The 27,919-nt window shown below is 32.1% G+C and overlaps 2 protein-coding genes and 1 long non-coding RNA gene across 4 annotated transcripts; 1 reads left to right on the top strand and 2 right to left on the bottom strand.

Annotated features, from left to right (window-relative positions):
* Positions 1 to 2,350: 2,350 nt before the first annotated feature.
* Positions 2,351 to 11,881, top strand: LOC123554713 (uncharacterized). Its single transcript, XM_045345014.2, has 8 exons — positions 2,351 to 2,595; positions 3,661 to 3,770; positions 5,384 to 5,473; positions 8,135 to 8,191; positions 8,571 to 8,846; positions 8,973 to 9,009; positions 9,613 to 9,711; positions 10,859 to 11,881. Exons 3-8 carry the CDS (start codon positions 5,453 to 5,455, stop codon positions 11,209 to 11,211), a joined length of 843 nt encoding a protein of 280 aa, XP_045200949.1. The 5' UTR covers positions 2,351 to 2,595; positions 3,661 to 3,770; positions 5,384 to 5,452; the 3' UTR covers positions 11,212 to 11,881.
* A 138-nt stretch (positions 11,882 to 12,019) lies between these two features.
* On the bottom strand, positions 12,020 to 17,017 carry LOC123554717 (uncharacterized). Of its 2 annotated transcripts, XR_008371651.1 has the most exons (5): positions 15,892 to 17,017; positions 15,273 to 15,499; positions 13,617 to 14,883; positions 13,148 to 13,221; positions 12,020 to 12,966 (listed from the first exon to the last, which is right to left on the bottom strand). It is a non-coding gene; the product is annotated as an uncharacterized LOC123554717 (long non-coding RNA). The 2 variants fall into 2 exon arrangements; XR_008371650.1 differs by having other exon boundaries at positions 15,273 to 17,017.
* A 1,256-nt stretch (positions 17,018 to 18,273) lies between these two features.
* Positions 18,274 to 27,466, bottom strand: LOC123554710 (tumor necrosis factor ligand superfamily member 6-like). The gene is made up of 5 exons (XM_045345010.2): positions 27,304 to 27,466; positions 21,894 to 22,169; positions 21,738 to 21,774; positions 20,998 to 21,096; positions 18,274 to 19,955 (listed from the first exon to the last, which is right to left on the bottom strand). The coding sequence occupies exons 1-5, from the start codon at positions 27,370 to 27,372 to the stop codon at positions 19,531 to 19,533; spliced, it is 906 nt and encodes a 301-aa protein (XP_045200945.2). The 5' UTR covers positions 27,373 to 27,466; the 3' UTR covers positions 18,274 to 19,530.
* Between the last annotated feature and the right edge of the window lie 453 nt (positions 27,467 to 27,919).

The following is a 27,919-nucleotide window of genomic DNA, read 5'->3' as shown; positions in this document are numbered from 1 at the left end:
AACCATACTGAAATGAGATTGCCTGAATAACTTTGCAGATTAAGTTTTAAAAACATGTTAATTCAGGGAGGGCTTAAATTGTCCACCTTTCGACTTATAGTAAAGATGCACTATACAAGAATTATCAGAATGATTTTCACGAAAATGTTGCGGGAGGAAAAACTAGGTCACTAGGTTGTGCTTGGTCTTTCATGTTGTTTATACTCTATCTGTATCATTGTCATTGAATATTGCTGACAAACTGATGGTAGATAAAATTATTTGATATCAATCTTTTAAATTAAGTTTTAAAATTTAAAGGTTTTTTTAAAGTGTTACGTAATCGTAATACATGTAGTAACTTATATATCTTAGCAAGTTATCCTTATGATACGCATTTTACACTCATACGCTATAAATCGTTAAGTGTTCTCGTATCATTCTAGTTATAACATGTTTAAAAGTTATTGTATTGTATCAAGAACTAATAGCAGGTGCTGGCTTGCTATGGTAACTGAATTTGACCATTAAAATTTGCCACTCACTTAAACTGATTAAAATTATAAAAACATGATTTAGTAATTATATAAGTGAATTTTATAGTTATCCTATTCATTTTGAAGTTGTTTTCCTAGTATGTATCACATTTTTATTGTTGCTGTGGCAACAAATACTTGTTGTGAATTTTAGACCGAATATATGTTCATAATTTAGTGACAAACTATTGCAGGTATGAAGTAAAACCTATTAAAGTCAAGTTATTGAGATCATATTTATGTGTTTTGATTTTTATTTCTCAAGTTATATTAGTTGTAGACAAGACATCACTAACAAATATGTACATGGAAACAAACACCATATGTCTTTAAAACAGAAGTTACATGCAATGTTAACTGCCAGTACGGCAAAAGGTATAACTTGTTATTTCTTATGTAATAATAGGTAGGAATATCACAATGTCTACATTGCAATGTATTTGTGCTGACAGAATAAAGAAAAACACTTAAAACATATACCCTGAAATCCCGAAAATAATCCGGTTTTGAAAATAAGCCGGTCTCGAAAATAAGCCACCATTTTACTACAGGCAAAAAGGGCTCATAAATAAGCCGCACCCAAAAATAAGCCGTCCATTTGTATCAGTAATAGTATCAATGTCTTTGTTAGGACACATATATGTATGATAGCAAAAGTTACCAACGTGTACATAGCAGATTTATTTCCCCGCGTAACAGCAATAAAACATACTTTGGAATAAAAACGATGCAAGTTGTGCTGATATTTAAAACCCTTGAAAAATTAAACTTTAAAGCAAAAAAAAAAAAAAAAAGTCCTGTCTCAAACACTTCTTGTCACATTATTTCTGCTAATTAACATGACCGGTCTTTATAACACAGTGCAGTGTTTATCACCTATTTTGAAAGTTTTTCATACCTGTTGGCCGATTAAATCACAGGATCCATTTGTTTGTTAGGCCAGACAAAACTTTTTAATGGGTAATTATCTGTTAGAATCGGATTTTTTTTTTCATTATGAAATTGTAATAAATTGTAACAAAACTGGTATGTCAGAAGTATAAGTATTTATCGACGTCTATGTTTTTACTAAAAAGCAAAATATACGACACGCATATCTTCAGTATTTCGTTACTCGAAAATACGCCGGTTTTAAACCGTTACTGAATACATGTACTCAAAAGTTCGCCGGACTCAAAAATAAGCCGGTCTCGATAATAAGCCACCAGATCCTTACAAAAATTCAAAATAAGCCGCGGCTTATTTTCGGGATTTCATGGTATTTTTATAGTGTTAACTTGATTACCATAGTAACCATTATGTTAATACATATCATCTAGTTCTAGTTATTGATCAGTTACCTTCCCATACCAATTTGTCATATTCTGAACCATGTAGATGACTAGATCACAAGTACAAGGTGAAAAAAATGTGTTGTTGCATTATAGTAATTGGTTTGTTTATATACTTGCAAGATAACACAAAAACTGGGAAACGGTGGAATTGTAAAATTTACCATATTTCCTTAAATATCACGGAAACAGCTCTAATATTTTCCTGCATAACAGGTAGACATTGATTACTTAAAACAAAAACATCAAAAACTAAATTTCGACAAAAAACTTCCTTGTCACTTTAAGTAATACATATACATAGTTACATTATTTATTGAGAACTGAGAGTCGCTATCAATTGATCAACCTTATGTAAACAAAATGCAGTAATAAAACCAATCCCTTAAAATATCTAGTGCTGAAAAAGACAGTTGTAGATTAATATAAATAAAAATACAAATTTACACCAGACAGGAGGTAAAATTCATACCTTCCCTTAGGGGTGTTTTCCTCATTAACAAACTAATATTGTAAAAACAACAATTGCCTGATGTAAACTCCTGTCCCAAAATTAATTCTGAATGACCAGAAATATTATTAAATACTATTATTACTTTATAACATTATTCATTAATCATTGTTATGACAATTAAATAACTCCTAAACAACCCATAGTCTTGAATAGTCAAATCTTTCAGCTATAAATGCCAATGAGTATTAGGATTAGAAACAAATTTGTTTGGAACTACTGGTATCGAACCTTGACGGTATAATTTTTAACATTTATTCTTTATTTTGATCATAGTAAATTAGAATGTTAAAAGACTATCAGTTAATTTGTTTATTTGTATTAATGTGTACATGAGCTTAGCCACTATATATATGTTTACAGTTTCACATAATATACTTGTATGTGGAGTGCTGTATGGACGGCTGAGTTCCTTGAGTTGGACTTTCGGAGAAATATAATACTAATCTAAAACACTTTTAAAACTTAGACTTAGACACCCGGAATACTATGAGAAAAAGAAGTTTTTATTCGTATTTTGTATCGGACTGTGCATCTATATCTCTGGCTGTCAAATGATCGGGTATGACTGGAAGATTACTTTTATTGTCAATTTTGTAATGATATTGTCTGATTCTTCACTACATGTGTTTTCAATTTGCATTTTGGTATATTTCGCGGTTAAAACATCCTGAGAAGTACAAAAATGACACAGTCGGGTTATTTCTTGTTTTTTAACTAGTGCCGAAAACTGGGTTTACATGACTGAGCCACAGGTAGGGATTAATAACACAAGGTGTGACTTACCTATGTATTACAAATCAAAACAAAAGAAAACAAACAAAAAAACTATTAGCAAGAAGAAAATGTTTTTATTGACTCTATTGTTTTTTCGGGTCATGAAACCACTGGAAGCTTTTCGGAAAAAAATGAAACTGTGTTGCCAAAGGAAGCTTCCAAGCAAAAGATGGTCAGCTCTACAATTTATTTATGACAAAGCTTCGTCTCGAAAAAAAAGGAAAGATGTTTAGGAATTCTAGGTGTCTGAAAACGTACATATCGTATATCTTATGTGTCTTGTATTCCTAATCTTATCCCACACGATTCTTCTGATATCTAAAACTATTTTCTTGGAAGAAAGTCAAGAACTACTTCTGGTTGCACTATATACCAGTGCGTAATATAGCTAGATGCCAAAACAAGACTACAAACAGGATAACTAAAGTAGTAAAAATATTTTAAAAAATCTGAGGTTTCTGCCTTTAATTGAATTTTGGTGTACTTGGAAAATATGTATATTTATTACATAAGTATTATTTCACAGACTTATGGCCTGGCCAGTTGATGACCAATTAGTACTGTTTGAAGAAATAAGAAGACTGCTGATCGATAATAATCAAGAACACACTGCGGCTATTCTGAGAAATCGAAGAGGTATGTTTTCGACTTCATCAATGTCAGATCAGCAGTTGTATCAGAACATTAAATTTTAAAAAATAAAATGCTAAAATAACTCAACATGATCATTAAAATTCGCGTTCCAAAGGTTTTACATTCGGCCGCCAATCGTTGGAAAACTGAAAAGAAAATTCTTGGTGTTATTGAATGTCATCGAATCGTCAGTATCACATGTTTGATATATGTTTTACATAAATTTGTAAATCAATAAACCCATTATATATAATGTTTAAACGACTTTTAGTTATCTCCCTACTAATTTTGGTACTGAATTGCTTCGTATTGCAAACTTATTACGCAGACTTACCGTAACACACGCGTTCTTTCTGTGGATCAATATTTAAAGAAAATGGCTTTATTCATTTTCCATTTTGTTTAAGACTGATTGATAACAGGACTATAGGACAACACTTTTCCGTTCGTCCATTCGACCTTACATTTGCATATTTAGGTGGTCATAGGTACAATAGGTAACTGTCATAGGTTTCTTTGATGTCATTCATTTTATGGTTATTTGAAATTGTAATAATATCAATAATCTTAAAACTAAAAATTAAAGTATTTGGTTTAATTTGAAAACTGTGCAATATATTTGGAGGCTTCTGCCTTAGATTGAATTTTGATGTACTTGGAAAATGTGTATATTAATTACATTATTAATATGATAGCAAAATTATTACGCAGACTTACCCTAACATAAGCGTTTTTTCTGTGGATCAATATTTAAAGGAAATGGCATTATTTATTTCTATTTTGTTCAAGATTTTATCCGATGTGTAAAATTAAAACACTGGAAAGTAATTAGAACAAAAATGAACATAAGTTGTTATATATCATTTCCCTTGAAATATTTATTTCTGTTTTTAAAATATATTTATAACAATTTTGCATTTTTACTTAACTAGTTATACTTATTGTCAATATTAGAATACACACGCTCATCCAACATTTATATAGGAAGTAGAAATACGTTAACATTGGTGCAATGACTTTAAGGGCGGACCATTCCCCGAGATTAAAAGCGCGATCTGGCATCTTTCACAAAAAGAACAAAAATTGTTTTCGTTCGAAAATTAAATCAGTAATCAAAATTTCAAAAGAAGGTAAAACCCAACTACCTGCCGGTGAAGATGAACGGAAATGGACACGACAATGTGAATTATCATTTGATTGAAAGATGTTTTAAACCTGCATATTACTCGGTTGGCGGATTTCAATCGATCTTTTTTAGCATTTCTATCTACATGTTGTAAAGACTGAAGCATAACAATAAAACATCTTAGTTTTGTAACAAGCTACTTTTAAAATGTAAACAAAAGTTTAGCGCGTACAGATGTGTATAACCTAAATATCAGAATCTGTTGAAATGCCAAATAATCTTAGCATTAGGTACAGTAAGTAGCAATTATTTCATCATGTTAGTTTGCATGCAAGATTTATACAAAATATTTTGTTTACAGACGCTCAAGATATTAAAATTTCTACGAACATGTATACTTGCTGAGAACATAAAATAAAAGGAAAGCACTATACAGTTTCGCAGAATGTGGGCAATACATTTTAATTTTCTTTTACATTACACATTACAGTTTCCTGTGCCATCATCGTTCTAGTAATAATCCTGCTCCTTGTGTTCATCGTGTACCTAATAATCAGCCATGTTTGGTAGAAAGAAAAAGGTAAGTCATGTATAGAACATTGTGTACAGGGTTTTTTATGTAACAAAATAATTCTGCAAAGATGATTAAGCAAATGTACTAAACGCCTTTGAATTACATTATGTGCTATCGCGCATACATATTGACAGAAGAGAAAAATTTACGGGCATCAGCTGTACACAACATCAAAACCAAGAAATAAAGTTAAATTATTGAGACCATTATTAAAATGAAGCATTTAGCATAAGTGACTGTTTAATTACCAAAAAAAAACACAACAAAGACCGTATTCATCGGGTAAAATGCAACTGCACGAAGACGTCAACTTACTGTGACTGTTAGAATAAAGAAATAATAACGGACAACGTCAAGTAAAAGGTATCCCATGTATGACGACATTGTGTATGTTAAAAGGAAGGTACAATTGTTCTTTCGTTAAGTCTATCTGCTAGGATTTCTTAAATCATTTTTTAAAAAAGTAGACAAAATTTCAAAATCGGCATGAAAATGAGAAAAATATAAACATTTCAATATTTGATGAAATTGGTGGCCTTTGTTTCCATGACAACAATAAAAAATATTAATATATTTCTATATATATATATATATATATATATATATATATATATATATATATATATATATATATATATATATATATTTGAACCTCATTCACATATTTCTGTAAATAGGTTTTTTTTTTGGATACACCTATACGAATTTTGTCAAATATATGTAACCAGGCTACAAAATCAGCCAGCTTCTTTCATAAAATTGTAATGATAAATTCAAATTTTATAATTTTAATTTCAAATTTTGTGAATTAAGTAAAAATTATTCAAAATTGATTTTTCTATTTTGTAACATTATTTGCTTTGACATAATTATGTTACTTAACTTATTATTTTTCCTGCTCAGACATGTCAGAATTTTTACTTGCTCACTTTCTAAACAATTTTGATTATAATACAGATTTTGCTTTTGGCACTGTCACATTATTGGCTTTTGTTAACAAACACCTTGGCTTCCTTTGCTGATTAAGTGGGAAGCCCAAGCATTGTTCTTAAGTAAACTTCTTAATTCTTAAGTAAATAATTTCATCTTTTTGTTACAATAATTTTCATTAGTTTAAATATAAAATCACTTTTAAATTTTTATTGGCTAATATGGTTACCATAGAGATTGTCCTTGAAAACTTAAAATTTGTTTAAGAATCAAGAATCAGTCTGCTTTACTATTTCGTACAAGAAATATCTAAACTAATTTGACATTAGAATACAAATTTGGTGCTTGTCTTAGATGTGTTTATCTTTAACTGTTTATCTTTAACTGTATTTTAAACATAGAACTTTGATAATATTTGGAATACTGGATTATACTTAAATAATTCTATAACATTACATAAACTGCACATTGGTGTCCATCATAAAATAAAATAATTAGTGTCTGAACTGAAACATGGAGTTTATCAATTGTGCAACCATACAGGGGCAATGACCCCACTCCAAGATATCTGTTGACTGATCGGTCTTCGGTGGTCTGTTACCGCTTGAGCATAATTTCCCAACAAATATTTGGAGCCGCCGAACCGACGGTCACATATACATGTAAGACTTGTATTTCACAAGTAAAAACGAACAAGAAGGAAAGAATTTTGTATTGTGTCTTTCGTATGGAATATTACCTGACTACTTTGATTTAATATGCATGACCTGATACGGTTCTATAAATAGCACCCACACACACATACATACGCACGCACGCACAACTTTGCTGATTTCTATTTATCATAATAATAAACGTCGACAAACATTCTACTGTACTATCTAAATATCCGCAAATTGCAACACATTCTATAAATATATCAACTTTCTAGTATGTTTTAGCATGTTCAAAGACTGTCATTATTTTTGTATGCATTTGATCAATTACCTCATTTTATACTTGTTTATATATATATATTCGTAGAAATCTTGTCTTTGATTACAATGTATACACACATAGTTAGTAAAATCCGAAATGAAAAATAACAAGAAAAGCCTTAGCCTTATGTGATACTGATTTATATTTCAAATTCATTAGCATACCTGACATACTTGTTATTTGAATTTTTCTGCCTGTATAATTGAATAACCGTTCACAGTATAACTCAAAATAACAGTACAAAGTGAAAGATTGTATAAGATGATTTAAAACGAAAGCTTGACAGTTTGCGTAAAGATTTACACTAGTTAATTGTAAAAATATTACAGTTTAAACAAATATAACTATTATTTTCCTCCTTGTATAGAATATACTACACGTCACCATGTCACAAATGATATGTTTTCGAGCCTTCTATTATTCAGCTTGGCTGCATTCTTTGCTTCCAAAGGATCTTTTTACAGATTTCATTACCAATCACAACATCAGTATTTAAGTGTCGTGTGGCGGCTGTACAAAGTCTCCCCATACTTTAATTCATTGTTGTTGTATTTTCTGGTCCTTTGGGATCATGGAGTCCATTCTATTAATGTTTAATAGATTTCCGCTTAAGTCGGTGCTAGGGGGCGAGAGAGGTGGGTGTTACAGTTTTCATTACCTCTCATAAACAGACTCAATCAAACACGTTCTGTTATCATTCTATTAGGTTGCATGTTTTGCTTCCAAATGACTTTATTAATCGATTGTGAAATATTTCAGACATATCTTATGGGCTTGACAGGAGATGTCTCAAAGAAAGATCGAGAAAAATATACGGTAACTGTTTTCTGTTTTAAGATATAATCAAATTCATTGACTTCACGATTATTTAAAAGTTTGAAAAAGGGTTATGCAATTCCTCTTCCTGCGTTTGTGGATCCTAATCTTTTTAGGAACGAGGAGTATCGGCTGTATTTATTCATGCAAAGTGCAAGACAAGATATTAAAAGACGGTTACTCTGCAAAATATGGCAATGTAAAACATTTTGAAAATTACCTAGTAAATGTAATAACATGCTGATGAAATGCAATCGATATAATAGTTATATTTTTATACAATATATAAGACAATTTAGACCTGGTGCATTATTGCTGCACTAAATATCATTGATTATCTTATTACTGTTACAGTTACAGTTTGAACTGTAAATTTCAGGTTAAGAGATGTTTTCTTTTCACTCTCATTATGACAACCATTTGCGAAATGGTTATTCTGTTGGCACTGGTTGGACACTGTCGATTGTTACGGCAGGACATTACAAGCCCTAGAAAGCAACAGATGTGTTTGGATTTGCAAAGATTTTATTTGGCAGGTGGTGATGAAGCAAACGAACAATGTCCCGATACACTTAAAAAGACGTTCGACAAAAAGAAAAACTCAGATTTTTGCTGCCGGGCTTTGATTGATGCGATGGACAAATTTTCTACCAAGGTAACTTAACATTAAACTCATGTAATCTAATACTCTAATAAAAGATGAAATGATGTTTTATATCGTTGACTTTAACAGTTATATTTATTCAATATATTCAAGACATATATAACCTTCTACTTTCAGGTTGTCGCGGAAAAATATAATAGTGACGCTTATCCTGGTTAGTGTTAAGATTTATACAGTTCTGTCTGATTTGTCTGAATATAAGTTTGACTGCTTTTTTCTACTTTAAATGTATTTATTGATCAGTAGTGAACATAGAACGCATGCATTTTTCTTTAAAATGATTAATCCGAAAATACAAATTCTGACCAAAAATGAAAGGTACGATTATATATGACCTGATAATAAAAAAAGCTATGTAAAAAATCTACAAATATATTAAATGTATCAAATACCTTTCTATATTAGAGATTAGACCATCTATCAGTTGTTTTCTAAATCAGTTAAGAATATAAACCGACACTTTCACGAATAACATATCAGCAGTAACATAACTGACAATGTTGTGATTATGTTTCCCAATTTGCCGAATTTTCTAATAAAGTGATAAAAATTGATATCAAGCTGCACATTAGTTTGTTTTCGAAATCGCCTTCTCTTTGTTCTTTCATAAAACTTTTGTCCAAACTCAGCAAGCCTCTGACAAAGACTCTTAGGAGAATTGCAGGATCTTTGTAAAAGTCTTTTTTAAATATATTACATAAATCATTATATGAATAAAATTCTAATACACATTTCTATTTTTTTTTCAAATAAAAAGAAATGAGTTCAATGGATCTGAAGAATTGCAAATGCAAGGCAACCAACCACAAACAACCGAATGCAACTCTTGTAGACTTATCACATTATAAAAAGCCAGGTATTTTGGTTATAGCGTCTTGTCAATTTTTTATGTAATATGAATATCAGAATCAATACTGCTTTCTGTTAGAGAGATCGTTATAACGAATAAATATTGAAATATAGAAAACAGCGTTAATAAATAAATGTAACTGTACAGAACTTACACTTAATTTATACGAGGGCTGTTAAAAATAACGTAGACTTTTTATTTAACTTTTACAAACTTCATCGAAACAAACAATACATATATCATAGTGATTCGCAATTTTTCTACTAACTACACTGCATTTGACACATTTAATGTTATGGTCAAAACATGACAGTTGAAACAGCGACTGGGCCAATAAGGCAAAGCTATTGTAATTAAAACGTTCTACGCGCTACGCCTATCAGCAAAAACACTACCACAAGTGTATGGCAAATAAGAGAAAGATTGCAAATTAGAACAATATATTTCACATTTCTCTATACACATTATTCGGCTATTGATGACAAAAGTCTACGTTATTCTAGAATAGCCCTTGTATACTCCGAAGTTATGTGTCGGGTATAAAATTTTAAAGATCGTATAAGTTATATACATTACAAAAATACACATATTACAGATTGTACAAGCCCTTTTAAATGGCTTAATTTACATGCCTCCTCATTTTCTTTTACATACACGATATGCTTTAAAATTGCTCCCGTCCCTATGTTTGTTCTGTCATATTTTTCATTTATATATTTCGTTTTCATTAACAGTCGAAGTAACTCCAGCAGGTTCTTTCTATATGGACATTTTTTTTTGTCCCTCACTCCGAACATGGTTTAGCCATCAGATAAAAATGCGTTATTTTAGAGGCTTAATTAATTAACTTATAAAATATTTGCAGTGTCTTTTAAAAACAAAACGTGCAGCGAGGGAGCCAGATTAGATAGAAGTATGCTTATACAAGACAATTATAATTCTAGATCGTTGTTGTCTAGCTATATCATATCAAGGTCTGAGTAACTGTTCTTTGTCCTGTATGACGGCACTGTATTTTTAGTGTTCATTGTCATTTAACAATATGATGTTCGTGTAGGCTTAATTAAAATAACTCAAATGGTTATTGTAAATTATTCAGATGTATTTCTATAAATAGCTCTATAGTGAATTTCGATAAATATGTCTTTTTCAGTTCAAGCTAGAGTGTCATCAAATTTTGTTTGGAATACTGACCCACCGTCTTATGCAAGTTCTCGGCTAAGGCATTTAAAAGATTATGGAACACAATATGTAGAAAGACCTGGCTATTATTACATATCGGCACAATTGAAAACAAGAATTGCGAAAATGAATGATAAAGACGAAACTCCCGACAGCACATTTAGGCACTACGTTAACAAAGGGACGGGGGTAGTAGTAATACTTGAGTGTACACAATCCCAGTGTGAAATGGCGTCAGATGTTTCAGAAAGTACAAGTGTCCTTGGCGCTGTGTTCAACCTCGAGGTCGGGGCCACTTCCCAACCTCAAAATATTGTTTTTTGATGAAATCAATTACTTTAGCATACACAGTATTTAGTTTGAAATGTTACACTGTAATTATGACTAATGCATGTTTTTATTCATGTTTTTATTTTGGCCATGATCGTAGAGCCAAAGTGAAAATATACAACCCTGTAAATTGTGTTAATGCCGGTTTATTAATATACGATTTTTGTGTTTGCAACTACATAGTTTTACATATTTCATATATTTCTTGAGACATAGACTGTTTAGTAACCGAGTGTATAACAAGCCGTTGCCTTAACTTGACTTGACTTACACCTTTTCCTTTTTTTGTAGTAATAAAATGCTGCGAAAGATGCAAAATGACATTAAAATTATATTGCAATTACCAAATACTACTCGTAACTGACACACATTTATAGCCTTATCTGTTTTGTATTATGTCTGTTGTTTTAACATTTCGTTATTAAGCGGCAACTGGCAAGTTTTATTACAGGTCCAAAAAATGATATACCCACGGTGCATGAAACGTTTTATTATTTCATATAAACTTCAAACTAATTTGCTTACAGAATAGAGATTGGTTTATGTAGAATAATTGAACTGAATATTTAAAGCACGATTTGTACAATCATTAATGGAAATATCATGAAATATATCATAGTGTTAAATCAGCACATAATAAAAGTTTGATTCACAGTTTTCCTGACATATCTTTTCTTGTTATTTCTTCTGTTCAATATCAACCTCTATATCTGCATAATTACATTTGCAAAGTGTTCGAATTAAAGATTTTACGGTCCAAGATAACAACAGTTAATTCTGCTCAAAAATATAGGTTTAAAGTTAAGATAAAGTAAAGATTAAGATATAGTGAACATTAGATAAAAATATCAGTAGATTTTCGGCCGTAGGTTTATGGTTTGATATTACTTGTGATCTTGGATAAGTTTTAGATGACAGATATGCTGCACATTAGTATCTTACTATCAATTAATTATTCCCTCTAACCTATCGTGAAATAAAACTTCCTTCTTTACACAGACCTTCATGTAAATCTGCAAATACAAAGATTGAGCATGAAGACCTTATCTTTAATTTATTACAATTTTAACACCCAATGCAAGTATTAGGCAGTTTTCAGCCCATGACCAAAGGGGAGTAATCGAAACAAAAACTGATTGTCAAATTAAATGGCAATGGAAAATCCCCATTACATCGTTCTGAATGTTGAATAAAATTTCATATTTCGTTTGACGAAGTTATTTATCTTGTGAAGGTAAATAATTATTACCAAATCAGACAATTCATATAAAGCAGTGTTTTATCTTGTTTACAAAAGAAAGAAATGTAATTTCTTTATGCTGAAGGAACACCATAATAAATGATAAGCAAAGAAAAATTTATGGTCAAATGTTATATCATAATGTGCAAATTGGTTTCAGATAAATTGTAAAATATTAGATTACCTCTTACTGAAAATGTTACTAAATCTTTAATCTTACAAACAGTTGTCCAATTACCATTTATACAAATGATTATATGCGGGACCCTCTGTAAAGTTTGGTAAATATACACGAGCATTTCTGACAGTAAGCATTACTGGTTTTGAGATCCATTTACAAAAGGTCATGTACAAATTTTCTATATATGTATCTATCAGTGGTACAAATGTAACTAATAATCAAACAAATATATTCTATTGTAAGAACAGTTTTCAATTTATTCAGTTGTAGCCTCCCTTGTACTGTATATACTTGATGAAAATGTGTCGTTTTATTCTGCGATCAATACCTGAAATAAAAACTATATCTAATTTAACGAAAATTGTCATAAAACGTCAGTTTGTAAAATACTTTTAGTAATTAAGAACTTTAAGATCTATTTCTTAGCTTTAGCATGTTTAGTTCAGTCCTTTTTTCAAAATGTTACATTTCACTTTATGGCATTAAAGAGAACACATCGGTTGTATTACCTGGAGGTTTAGGGTAGCAAGTGTCGCCGAGCTATTACTACTGCACATCGGAGATCGTTATGACCAAAAGTGCTCTGAAACAAAAACAAACAGACAAATAAAAATTTAACGCATGTCATGCGCATTTTAGGTAATTATCTTGTTCGACCATATTGTTATATTGTATTAGTTTTCAAAGGAAAATACTTATTGAAACTAAAACAAATGGTTTATAAAGGTGTTGCAAATTACAAATTAAAAAATTTCTACGTGTTTCAGATGTCAATCAAATTTCAATTCACATCAATTTTGAAGGTCAAGTAACCCATAATGCTTTTACAAATACCACACTGAATATGAAGGCCTATCCGATTTTATTTCATCACACGTTGAGACGATATGGTATAGCCCTAGTATATGATTGTGAATATTCCACTCTTTTGATCTAGAACTTTTCGCGGCATTATTTGATAGACAACAAATCACTTACATCAGCAAGTTGTTGAGTTCTCTTCATTGCTGTTATCCCTTTTAATTTAGTTTTGAAAATGCTTCTTTGCATCTTTATTTACGACTGAGATGAATTTGTCCCGTTAGAAACGTGTCTAATGTTGTTTAGTTGCCTTTCTTTTACGTAAGACACCATTGCCCGTAGAATGCCAAAAGAGAAACCAAATTGGCGATGGTCGTTAAAATGAGGACTACCAGAATCGAATTGAAACCGGAAAATTATGAAAGTAAAATACGGTAGATATATAGGTAGTAACCATATTTTGTTTGCTAATAAAACAGAAGCTGTAAGCAATAACCTTATTTATCTTGTAATGGAAATTATCAAATAAGACAATTCACATAAAGCAGTGTTTTATCTTGTTAACAAAAGAAAGAAATATAATTTCTGTAAGCTGAAATAAATGATAAGCAAAGAAAACTTTAAGTTCAAATGTTATATCATAATGTGCAATTTATCAACTGCTATTTGATTTCAGATAAATTGTAAAATATTAGATTAACTCTTACTGAAAATGTTACTAAATCTTTAATCTTACAACAACTGTCCAATTACCATTTATAAAATTTATTATATGCGGGATCCTTCGTTTCCAGATCGGTTTGGTAAATATACATGAGCATTTCTGACAGTAAGCATTACTGGTTTTGTGATCCATTTAGAATAAGTCATGAACAAATTTTCTATGATGTATAGTTACTGTATTTGAAAATGATTATGAATATAAAACAAACAAAAAAAAACAAAAAAAAAAAACAACAACAAAATAAAAACACAAGTTTCGCTTTAACGTGACATTTTGTTCACATCAGCAATGTGACATTCTTAAATACTGAATGGTTTTCATCTGCGTCAGTGGTACAAATGTAACTAATAATCAAACGAATATATTCTATAGTAAGAACAGTTTTCAATTTATTCAGTTGTAGCCTCCATTGTACTGTAAGCTGTATCAGACATACTTGAGGGAAAATGTGTCGTTTTATTCTGCGATCAATACCTAAAATAAATACTACATTTAATTTAACGAAAATTGTTATAAAACGTCAGTTTGTAAAATTCTCTTAGTCATTAAGGACGTTAAGATCTATTTCTTAGCTTTAGTTGAGTCCATTTTTTCAAAATGTTACATTTCACTTTATGGCAATAAAGAGATCAAATCGGTTGTATTACCTGGAGTTTAGGGTAGCAAGTGTCGCCGAGCTATTACTACTGCACATCGGAGATCGTTATGACCAAAAGTGCTCTGAAACAAAAACAAACAGACAAATAAAACATTAACGCATGACATGCGCATCTTAAGTAGTGATCTTGTTCGACCACATTGCTAATGTATTAGTTTTCAAAGGAAAATACTTATTGAAACTAAAACAAATGGTTTATAAAGGTGTTGCAAATTACAAATTTAAAATGTTTTACGTGTTACTGATGTCAATAAAATTTCAATTCACATTAATTTTAAAGGTCAAGTAACCCATAATGCTTTTACAAATACCACACTGAATATGAAGGCCTATCCGATTTTATTTATCGCACGTTGAGACGATATGATATATTCCTATATGAATGTGAATCTTCCACTCTTTTGATCTAGAACTTTTCGCGGTATTATTTGATAGACAACAAATCACTTACAGTTCATCAGCAAGTTGTTGAGTTCTCTTCTTTGTTGTATCCCCTTTTAATTTAGTTTTGAAAATGCTTCTTTGCATCTTTATTTACGACTGAGATGAATTTGTCCCATCAGAAACGTGTCTATTGTTGTTTAGTTGTCATCATTTTCTTTCTTTTCCGTAAGACAACGTTGCCCGTAAAATGCCCAAAAAAAGAAACCAAATTGGCGATGGTCGCTAAAATGAGGACTACCAGAGTCGAGTTGAAACCGGAAAATTATGAGAGTAAAATACGGTAGTTATATAGGTAGTAACCATATGTTGTTTGCTAATAAAACAGAAGCTGTAAGAAATAACCTCCGTCTTTATACTCAGTCCCCACGATATACAAGGTATACAATGTATATTCATGTATGTAAATAAGCATAGCGTCGAAGTGTGAGATTAATATGCCCCGAACGCGTGTGAAATCCCATTTATTTTTCTGTATAAGTTACTGACCTTTCCAAGGTGATGCCTGCTTCTTCGTCCGATTACTTTTAATTGTTTTTTTTAATACTATCTTGTATTTTGGTGTCACTTTCCTTCACCTCCACCTTTTATATCTCATACGACATTTTCATGTCCCCTTTTTAACTTACCATTTCTCCTTCTCTATCATCCCTCACCACTTGTTTTCGTGTTTGTTGTTTGGTACTTAAAGCAACCCGTCTGCATATCTTCCCACTACAGTTTCTGTGTGGCACCGGCTCTGTGCCTCCAGTGATTCAACTCTCATCTTTCATTTTTTTTTAAAAGGAAAAAGTATACACATGTGCAACGTATTATCATTTAAAGCTACTCTCCAACAGTTTGGGTGAAATATTTCAATATGTTCCTTTCCATCAAGTTTGGCACAGAATGTATCTATGACACTGAAAAATGATAAAGGGGGTGAAAATAAAAGTTAGATATTGGTAAAAATTCAAGGAGATTGTGCATCTTTTCTGCATTATTCCAAAAGTGTTGAAACGGTTTACTATCTTCTGCACAATATTTGGTTATTTATAAGAATATCTTGCAATAATCTTATGCTAATAAGTTTATACCACAAGTGACTTTCAGACTATTCACTTTTTTATTTTTGAGAGAAATTATATTTCGCCTAAAATGTCGTGGATTAGTCTCTTTAATGCATCTTTTGGTTGTCAGTCACATTTTTGTACACAACGAACGAAACTTTCTATAAAGTACTGTCACATGTGAATGACATATCTTGTTTCAAGTTAACTAGGCATGAGAATTATATTCAAATTAAAGATGAATCATATAAAAAGTTAATTAGGGTTCATAAAGATGCTACATATCATATTCTATTGAAACTATATTGTGTATAAAACATACTTTGAAGATCTAGAAGTCCATACATAAATTTCTGTCGATAAAGAACTCTAAAATAATTACAGGGGCAATTGATTATGCTTAGAACTGTATTAAATATAACAAACATTTCTTAATATTCATGAGGCCACATATTTCATTTGATCATCGTGTTACTTTGTCTGAATGCTTATATAAAATTTAGGAAAATTTTGAAATTTGCTTACTGTATGTTGAAACCTAGGGCGCTAGTAAAACACAAGGTAAAAACTGTAACATATATAAGACAAATGGTCAAAATATTATGTGTTTAATTACAAATTTAAGCCAAGGCTGTACGAGGGTCCTGCAAAAGTTCTGTCATTTGGTTCTTATTTCCTTAGTGCTACGTTTTTTTTTTTTTTCAAAATTAATTTTAATTACAAACCTTCAAAGTATCCCCCCCCCCCCCCCCCCCCCCACTTTACCGGACGAAATTTTTGTAACCTTTTTATACAATCACGAGAAGCAGGTAAATAGTCTTTTTTGGTATCTGTTAAAGACACTGATAAATGGCGCTGCCAAGAACTTCTGGACTTATTTTTATTACCAGAAGAGATTTTCTTAAGCCTTGGAAATAAAAAATGTCACAGGGACTTAGTTCAGGAGATTAAGGCGGATGGTTTACAACCTCCATCTTTTCAGAAGCCAAACAAAGACTTAACAACCTCGCACTTATGAGAGGAGGCGTTGTCGTGTACATAAGATTGACTGGTGACCATACTTTCCTTAGAAGTTTCTTAATGTAGAACTTTTTCACTTTCTTCATTAATTTAAAAGAGTTCTAATAGAATCGTCCAGTGACTGTATGACCAGATAGACAAGTTATGTGAGCGCCTGGCTTACAATATCCTTCTTGAACTTTAGTTCTCCTGGCAATGCAGGGACGTATTTTATCTTTTCGCTTCTATTGCTTATTATCAGCCCTCATCTGTGGTTCAGACAAGTGCACCCAGTTGTTGTCACCTAGTAAGTTAGAAATAACCTGACTATCACAGCCTTCCTATGTTTTCAAAAGTTTCCGGTCACATTTAAGGCGTTGTTACTTTTGGTCCTCAATGAGCAAACGAGGTACCCACCTAGCGCAAACCTTTCTCTAGTCCAAACGCTTTTTCAGAATTGTTTGCACACTACCTTCTGATATGCCAGTACGACTGGTTATATTTTTCACCGACAACCGCGCATCCTGTTCGACCACAGCTTTTACAGCAGCGGTGTTTGCCTTAGTAACAGAGGGTTTTGAGCCTAGCAGAACGAGTATCATCTTCGGCAGATAATTTTCCAGCTTTAAATGCTTTAACCAACCTAAAAGCTGTGCGCATTGAAATAGCTACGAATTTCAGTCTTTTCGTCCATTTTACAATGTGACAAGTAAACTGGTCAGTGTATATGACTGCATGCATTTCAATTTGAAATAGCTTGGTCATTTGAGAAACAATTGGCAAAATATAAACGGATATCGTTAGCTATTGGACACGCCATTCAAGTGCAATGAAGCTTTTAAAAAGTACATGGGATAAAATTACGGAAGCCAATTAGTGATAGAACCTTTTGCAGGACCCTCGTAATTTGTTTATCTTGGGTCTTAAAGTAGATCGCTAGATCAAATCGTAAAAAACTTGCTGTTGGTTTAAACAACACTTTATTAATCATAATTCATTTACAAGATGTACATATATCACAATGTCATACAGGATTGAGTAGGAAGCTGTAACCTTATTTGAAAGTCTCTCATTAAATTTGCAATTAATACCTCAGATGCCACATTAATCAGAATGCCTTACTTTGTAAAATTAAAGTGAGGTTCAAACTGCATCAGTTATATGTAACAACTAAGTCACTATGCCAAATCGTAACATATATTGCTAAAACTGCAGAGGCAACTTTACACATTTAAGAACTATTTCACTAGGTAAAGTTGTAGAAAAACCGTGTTAACAATCTTGTAACTGATCTTAATGAAGCATGTTTGTTAAAATAAATGTAGATAGTGTGTGCATTAAGTTATCTAGAGTAAAAAGTAGGTAATTAGAAACACACAACCAGCGGCGTTTCAAAATTGAACCTCTTAATGTTGAGCGCCAAGCGAGGAAGCTAATTGTACCATTTTCACCGTGCATAGATCCCACGGCCTCCCGCACTCAAAGCGGACACGTGACATTTTTTTGTTGGATTTAACGTCGCACCGACACATGATAGGTCATATGGCGACTTTCCAGCTTTAATGGTGGACGAAGACCCCAGGTGCCCCTCCGTGCATTATTTCATCACGAGCGGGCACCTGGGTAGAACCAACGACCTTCCAGCTGGATGGCTTCCTCACATGAAGAATTCAACGCCCTGTGTGAGGCTCGAACCCACATCGATGAGGGGCAAGTGATTTGATACCCCTCCAAGCCACATTACATTGAGACCGGGCTGACTAGTCCTAGCACTACCTCTTAATGCTGAGCGCCAAACGCGGAAGCAACTAGTACCATTTTCCCCGGGAATCGAACGCACGACCTCCCGCACTCAAAGCGGACGCTCTACCACTAGGCTACCGAGGCGGTTGATTGAATGTAATGTGTAATGTAATGTACAATGAAATTATGACATGTGTAATGAAAATTGAATAAACATATACCTTGGTTACCGTAATGATAATGTAATGGAAAAATTTACAATTTGCAAAGGTATTTCATGTATTCCTTAGCCATGTAATTGAACCTAAATCACTTGTATGTAAACTATTTGTATCGATCGTGAGTATTTGAAACATTTTATTTTCTGTTCTCTGACTGACAGTTGTGAATGTACCGAAGTATATAAGAAATTGTCAGTAGTAACATTTACGATGATGAGACCACATGAAGAATTGATTTAGTCAAAAACATAATGTATCACTTTAAATCTAAAAGGCTGAACACACTGAAGTAATTATTGTGTTTGTCAGAAATAATATTTTGAGGATGAGAAGTAGACACATACAGTCGATCCCCGTCCTCGAGGTGGAACACAGCGCCAAGGACGCTTGTACTTTCAGAAACATCTGATACCATTTCACACTGGGATTTCGCATCTTCAAGTATGACTCCCACCGTCCCTTCGCTTTTGATTAAATACACGTAATGTCTAAAGATGCTGTCTAAAGTTTCATCTGTATCATTCGCTTTCGCAATTTTTGTTTTCAGTTGTGACGATATGTAATAATGACCAGTCTTTTCTATATATATTGTTCCATCATCTTTTGAATACCTCAACCCTAAATTTGCATAAGACGGTGGGTCAGTATTCCATAGTAACTTTGATGACATCCCCACTGAAACTGAAAGAAATATTTATCTAATATAGACCTATGTTTGAAAAATATTATTGAACAGGAACCTCCGTGGCCATAGCCCAAATAATACAACAAACCTGATTTAATATGCATTGCATCAATAATGGACAAATGGTAGGCTAAGGTGTGTTGCACATTTCATTTTTACTGAACAGAAAGGGGCCTCCGTGGCCGAGTGGTTAAGGTCGCTGACTTCAAATCACTTGCCCCTCATCGATGTGGATTCGAGCCTTACACGGGGCGTTGAATTCTTCATGTGAGGAAGCCATCCAGCTGACATACGGAAGGTCGGTGGTTCTACCCAGGTGCCTGCTCGTGATAAAATAATGCACAGAGGGGCATCTGGGGTCTTCCTCCACCATCAAAGCTGGAATGTCGCCATATGACCTAAAATTGTGTCGATGTGAATTTAAACCAAACCAAAAAAGAAAAGAATGAATAGCAATAATAAATTAAAGTTTATGAAGCCTACGCGAATAACATATCTTTGAATGACAAAGAACAGTGCTTTTATTACGGACAAAATATAATGCAATCATTCATGACAAAGTACAGTGCACTGATTTAATCCTTGATATAACATAGCTATCAGCAAAGATTTAGAAATATAAGCATATAAAATATGTTAAATAAATGGTAGCATTAACTTAAACAGGTTCTTAAATGTTAGTTATAAAACATTGTGTTAGTCAAGTTGCAATTATGTGTGATGATGATATACAACAGCCGTTTAGGTAAGTAAGATGAAGTACATCACTGAAAGCGGTATACACCATTTGTTGCTTGTGTATTTTTTGTAATGTTTATAACTTATGAACTGTGGACTGAAATACTCATCATTAAAACATTGCCTACAGTAACTGTAATTTATGCCATAAAATTGTTAATATCTATTTACAAGATATGCTTATACTATGTCCGCAATAAAGAATTTAGAAATCAATCTGCAACTGACGAAAAACTGAATCATTATAATGCTCTACATAAGAATCACATAAAAAGTGACAAAATCTTCTAAGTAACATACCTGGCTTTTTATCTTCTGAAATATCCACAAGATGTGCCTTTGGTTGCTTCTTGTTGGTTGCTTCGCATTTATAATTCGTCAGGTTCAGTAAACTCATTTCTGGCGATAAGGAAAAACAGAAATGTCTATTACAATTTCCAGTCATATGGTGATTTATATGACATGTTTAAAGAAGATTTTTCCGAAAACACCGTGTGATTCTCCTAAAAATCATTGTCAACTTTCGGACAGACTTTTATTATATAAAAATAGATAGATTCCTGTTGTATGCATTCCCCTAACAAAACTTTTGTGCAATCTGATATCAAATGTTCAGTTATTTTATTTGCGAAATCGGCCAATTTGGAAACATTTCACACTACTGCTTGTAATATTATTGGCAATGTATTTATCGTGAAAGTGGTTGTGGTTGATATTTTAAACTGATTAAGAAAACAATTAATCATTTACTAATTTAAGAAGGTATATGATGCATATGATGTGTTTATAGAGTGCCAGACGGGATCATCAGCGTTATTTTCTTTATGCTGATGTTGGTTGCCAACTGGCGATATAGCCTTACATTTTATCTTATGCCAGAATAGGAGTTTAATTGGAAAGATGAATAGTTTGTTACATTGCACACAACCGATTAATAAATCAAATTAAAGAAGACACAAATAAAGCAATAAAGTATCATACGTCTATCCTAATTAAATATCAAACAAATAAGACACAATTATATAAATCTTTACACTAACCAGGATTTGCGTCACTATTATATTTTTCCATGACAACCTGAAATTAGAAGGGTATATATGTTATGAATATCTAAAATCAATACGCATGTAAATTTCAGCGATAGAAAACGTTCATTTTAGATTTAAAATACATAAATACAGAACTGTATAAGTTACCTTGTTAGAAAGTTTGTCAAGCACATCACTCAAAGTCCCGCAGCAAATGATTAATTTTTTCTTTTTATCTAACCTCTTTTTAAGTCTACCGGGACATTGATCGTTTGCTTCCTCATCATCTACCAAAGTGAATCTGTGCAATGGCAGACACATCTGTTGCTGTCTAGGGCTCATAATGTCCTCCCGTAATACCCGCCAGTGTCCAACCAGTCCAAGTAGAGTAACCATTTCGCCGATGGTTGTGCAAATGAGAATAAAAAGAAAATATCTTTTGACCTGAAAATTACAATTCATAGTGATTTAATAATAAGATTAATCATACCAAGTGTCGTTTACTTCATTAACCAAACACGAGAGGCAGTGATAGACATATGTAAATGTAGTAACTAAGAATCTATACAGAATATTTTAGATATAAAAAGCCAAGTTCTATAATTGTAGCTTAATATAACAGAAATATGAGACATAAAATGCTAGATTCTCTTGTACATATGAAAAAGCTATGAGCACAAAGAGAAGTAAAAAGTTTTTGTTTTTGTTTTTTGTTTGTTTTTTGGGTTTTTTTGGTGTTTCGTTGTTTTTTTTCCATCAGTTCTATTACTTTTTTATTGTATTTAATTTTGAATTTTGCGAATACTGTAACAAAAATCATTTGCAAAGAAGGGATAAATGTGTAAATTTAACCAGTGTTTTGTTTTGATGTCAGGTTCCAAATTGTAAATCTTATTCTAACATTTAAATACAAGTTTTCGGGTCCAAACTGAAAGGCATGTTGCTCTTCTCCCCTTTCCTCTACACTTATATTCACATATACTGCATCTACTGTCTTAAAATCATTAAGAACTTTACACTTGGAAACAATATTTGGCTATATAATAATGCATTGTGTTCAAGAGGTCTACCATAGCAGTGTTTTTTTCTGCTGAAATTTAAACAAAAATGAAGTTAAAATGAATTTAAATAGTTAGTGTCTAGGGCCCTAGAATGACATAATTTTCACTTACATAACAAAAGTCTATCAACAGAACATAAAATATGTACATCAACTCTGTATTTCGAAACATTCACCCGGAAAGAAGCACTCTATTAAAGGCCTAAATTAAATGATATTCTGTTTGACTGAATCATCTTACACGATAAGCTTTTAAATTTAGTGACTGGCCTCTATATGTGCATGATTAGACTTTATGCCTACTTGTCAAAACAACATTTTTAATATTATTTAGCCTTAACGGAAATTATTCAATTACGTTTATTTCCTCATTTGGTGCTATACTTCCTTTTTTAGAATATATGCCAAGTTTTCGCATGTCGAGATTTACATAATTCTTATACAATCTAATATTCACAACAAACTTATATTACATTCAAGAGTAACGAAATATAATTAATTGAAATAAGTGTGTTAATACAACATAAATTTCCTTAAACGGATCCTTAACACCAGATATTGCTATTGCGATAACTTAAACACCATTTGTTTTGATTTTTATTTGGCAGTGTTGATTCTACAAGGTAGCTCTGTTTTAAAGGTAGCAACTATTTCCATATAATTGTATACATGACTTCTTACCAAAAAAAAAAAATATTGAGATGCTATGTAAGATATAAGAAAAATAATCGGTTTAACCCCCCACGCCCCGCTCCCTCGCCCCCAACCCCCAGATCATGCTCCCATGAAATTGCGGTTCAGCAATTACGCGTACATAGAGATTTTCTCAATAAATCAGACTAAATTCTGGAAATATACAACGAAAGTGATCTTAATTTTTCCTAAACAACAAGCAATAAAAAGCTGAAATAAAACTGCCACATCCTTATATGCCCCATTATACCATATTTCAGCCCCATTATACCATATTTCAGCAGCCCCATTATACCATATTTCAGCCCCATTATACCAAATTTCAGCAGCCCCATTATACCATATTTCAGCAGCCCCATTATACCATATTTTATCAACAACATGGAACTCCATTTTGGATTACTTCACAAAAACACTGTGTAGTCACTTCATATATTGTGTAAACAGACCATAAGCACAAACTTTTTCTACTTATTGATTGAAAACTGTGACCTACCTGGTCAATGACTACAGCTTATCAACCTAGGATGTTTGAGACAGCAGATCCAAACATTTCCAGCTATTGATCAAAAACTGTTTTAGTCTCTCGTCTTATACCTACTAACCTCAGAAACAATAAGGGTCATCTACAGACCACAAGTAATCATTCTTGGAAGTTTGACCACTATTGGTCCAACATTTTTAGTTATTGAGTAGAAACTATACTCAACCTTGAGGGCAAATTGATCTCGACACAGAAATCATTCTATGAAATTTAACGATTATATGCCGAATCGTTATTGAGTGTAAGCAGGTTTCAATCTGGAGGTCAATGTGACCATGACCTTTGATCTACAGCCTCACAAATAGTAAGGATTGTTAACTGACAAAGGCATTCATAAAGGGAAGTTAGATAACTGTAAACCTGAGCTCATACTACTTACTGAGGGTAGACCGTTTTCAAGTCTGAGGTCTGTGACCTTTACTTTTGTCCTGATAACCATAAACCCAGTAATGGTCGTTTACTGACAAAGGGTATGACTGAAATAGGTAAAAACCTTCTCTAGTTACTGATCGGAAACTAAAGTGTCTACCAACTGGCGGACGGATGGACTGACTTTTTTAAGATCTAGGCAGACAATATCAGGGAATACCTATTTTCACTTTTATTTTATTCAGCAGCTTCGATACAAACATGGAAGCATATAGCATAGCTTAAAATCAACCGCTAACACTCTTCGTTACAATCAAGCATCAGTAAATCATATATTTGGCATGAAAAGATAGCAAAATGACACTATATACCGATATGGACGTCAAGTGGACCACGGAGGCATATCCGGCGAATTGCTACAATCGTATTGAAACACAGAATAAGTGAAAAAGGAGACTGTCTGCAGATCGTGAGGTTTTCATAATTACATTCCAGTAAAGTCAAACATTTACAAAACTTGCTTGAACAATTTTGATCGGGGGTCGCGAAATGTGGGTGTTGGTAGAGGTCACTTCAAGATATATTACAGAAATATTATAATTGCAATCCACTCCGTAGTTCCCGCGAAGAAGACTCAGCGTTTGCACTATACAGTCATTTACATATATAGAAAAAGCCTGCCCCCAACCTTGTTGACAACGTTTTTAACAAAGTGGAATAGTTTATGAAAACTAGTATCTACAAATTGACACTATACAGCCATGCTTTTTGATATAGCAAAATTCTGAAGGAGTTGGTATGGTCATCCAAGATATTTTGCTGTGCAATCGTTTTGAAAACAGGCAAGCGGTTTAACAGGATATTTCTTTTAATTTCTGTATAGCCATTAGAGAAAGCTATAGTTTGGTGGAATAGTGGTTTAGTAAAAAAATTGACGGCGGATTGATGGGCAGCATATCGCGCTCAGGAGAGCTAAAATTACCTTTCAAAAGTAATTATTATCATATTTGGTCTTAGGTCTACTCCTGGCCAAACATTAAATTTCTGCACTAGAACGAGGCAAGCGTGTAACTGATACAAGAAATATCTAGATAATAAAGTAATATTTTCAATCAATCTCAATATGTTAAGAATATTTGTTCGGTTTCATTCTGGAGACTGAAACATCCAGATGAAGACTAACTGCTAGATGGACATTAAGACTTTGCTATTTTATTTTCATTTTGTGTAGTCAATAATCTCCATTCTGTAGATAGATATCTGTAGAATATCTGGCTGTAGAAGAGAAACTGTTGCTATATCAGTAAGTAAATTTTTATTGCACAAAGTAAGAATAATTTTTTTAAACAGGCTAGCTGATAAAACCTGTAATTTGCTCTCGGGTCAGACATTTTAACTATTTAACTATATTTTGTTTTAAGTAGAAAATCATACACCATACTCTATCATAATGTTCATTCAGTAAATAGATTAAACTTAAGATCTTAAAGTGAACAAAAATAAGACAACAAAGAATTCCAATACACGTTAATTTAATTTGGAGGGATAAGGTCTTATAGTATTTTAATGGCTGTCGCAACAAGTTACTCTATACTTAACACTGTTAACTATGAAGGGAACATATTTGTAAGAGACAAAGACTGGCAACGTGTGGACTGTGACCAGTATTACGCTTGTAAGCTTGTAATATTACTATTATGTGAAACCGTTTTACAATTTACTATTTTTTTTCCACTAATTTATAACTATTTTGAATGAATTTACGTGGTTTGTAAACCATATCTTACTTATCCGCAATAACATGGTGTATCTTTTTATGTTGCAAAATATAAAATATGTAAGTGTCTCGAAGGAATATATAGGCCTACTTCTAAATTATGCAAGCTACATCTACTTATGTATTACCCCATTATTTCTGCCACGATGAAATCAACGGAAAATGAAACAATGAGTTTATTTTGATATAAACATGACTGTGTTATATCTGATTAAAAACTACTAACATTTCAGTTAAACAATGAAAATCTTGACATATCTCATTTCGTTTTCAGAAAATCAAATACATTATACAACGTTACAAAGCAAAATATCGTTATCTGATACAAGTGTATTATACACATAAATTATTTATACATAAATACTTTGTAAATGAAAACAAAATGAAAATGAATAATACAGTGTACTTGTCACAATTTGTTCCTGATCGATATAGTTTAGATATACTTATGTATATGACAATCATTGTATCGGTTGTAAGATGTTTATTAAACCTCTTGTTTTGTATCTTTTTAGTCTGCCAAATCAGATCTCTCATATATTTAGCCATACATTAGATACAAAATGTAGTTCAATGCGCAGTAACCGAAATAATGTATCAAACATGATTATGTGCGTGTTTAAAAAAGTGTCTTACATTGCATTTCATCAACATATCATTTCCATATCATTATTTACATTGCCCATTTGTTTTTCAAATGTAAGTGTCATTCAATACCTTGTCTTGCTTAAACAATTCAGTTGATTTGAGGAAAGTAAGTCTTCCAACCAAATACAGGGGTTCATCTGTAGTAATGCACAAACGGATAAAATAAGACTGAATAATCCCACCCAAGTCTTCAAACTTTTAAAAAGGAAGTATAAGGGAAAATATGAATGCTTTATGAATATAATGTGTAAATTTAAGCAAGGTTAATTCAATCAAAATATGAAAAAATCCTAACTTAAATAACAAATATTTCCTTTTATTGAATGAGAAAAAAATTGAAAATATATATGTCAATAATACAAATATAGCAGATATAACAAATTGACCCATAAACAGCTACAGGTGTTACAATAGGCCAACTCTAGTTACAATAGGCTAACTCTATCTAAACAAAGCAAAAAGATATCTAAAAATAGAAATTTGATACCTGAAATAGTTCAGTGCATTTTTTGTCTGTTACTGACTGAATCTTTGCGTTATCAGTGACTATATCCATAATTATATTTCGAGTATAATTTCTGAAACGATTTACATCTACTTAAAGCATTTCATTTGTAACGCGTGTATATTCGTTAAACCAGAAACTCGTTGTAACTGTTAACTTAAAGCTCAGTTTAAATTTCAAATTTAAACGGGTATTTTACACTGAAACTTAGGAGGAAGTTCATTCGTTCTCTTTACATTACGAATGTGAAGTTTCTAATAGCATTTCTTAAAGGATTTCTGAATTTTACAAGTATTCACCAATTTAAAAGAATAAATACATTGTAGTCCAGAAGTTTTGTAAAGTCATTATGGTAATATTACTTAGTTTTTAATTTTGAAAGATATTATTGTAGTAAGGTCAATCATTTTCTAAATTTGAACTTAACCATCTATTTATCAATAGTCGAACGATTTTAAAAAAGTTTTTCCGCGTTATGAATTGCTGTTTGATGGCTTTCATATAAAATGGATATTAATATGGTTAGATATTCTGTCCTCTTTGTAATATCTACTTTTCATGATTTGCATATAAGCATGTATCTACATCAAACAGCAAT

This window comes from Mercenaria mercenaria, chromosome 7, assembly GCF_021730395.1.
Source record: "Mercenaria mercenaria strain notata chromosome 7, MADL_Memer_1, whole genome shotgun sequence".
NCBI lineage: Eukaryota > Metazoa > Mollusca > Bivalvia > Venerida > Veneridae > Mercenaria > Mercenaria mercenaria.
This window is presented reverse-complemented; position numbering and strand designations above follow the sequence as displayed.

Coding starts and splice junctions, on each gene's coding strand:
- LOC123554710 (XM_045345010.2), bottom strand. CDS start 27,372: ATGGATATAGTCACTGATAACGCAAAGATTCAGTCAGTAACAGACAAA. Junction 22,170..27,303: donor AATGCACTGAACTATTTCAG/GTATCAAATTTC, acceptor TGTAATTTTCAG/GTCAAAAGATATTTTCTTTT. Junction 21,097..21,737: donor TAATAGTGACGCAAATCCTG/GTTAGTGTAAAG, acceptor CCTTATCGCCAG/AAATGAGTTTACTGAACCTG.
- LOC123554713 (XM_045345014.2), top strand. CDS start 5,453: ATGTTTGGTAGAAAGAAAAAG. Junction 8,847..8,972: donor TGGACAAATTTTCTACCAAG/GTAACTTAACAT, acceptor TTCTACTTTCAG/GTTGTCGCGGAAAAATATAA. Junction 9,010..9,612: donor TAATAGTGACGCTTATCCTG/GTTAGTGTTAAG, acceptor TCAAATAAAAAG/AAATGAGTTCAATGGATCTG.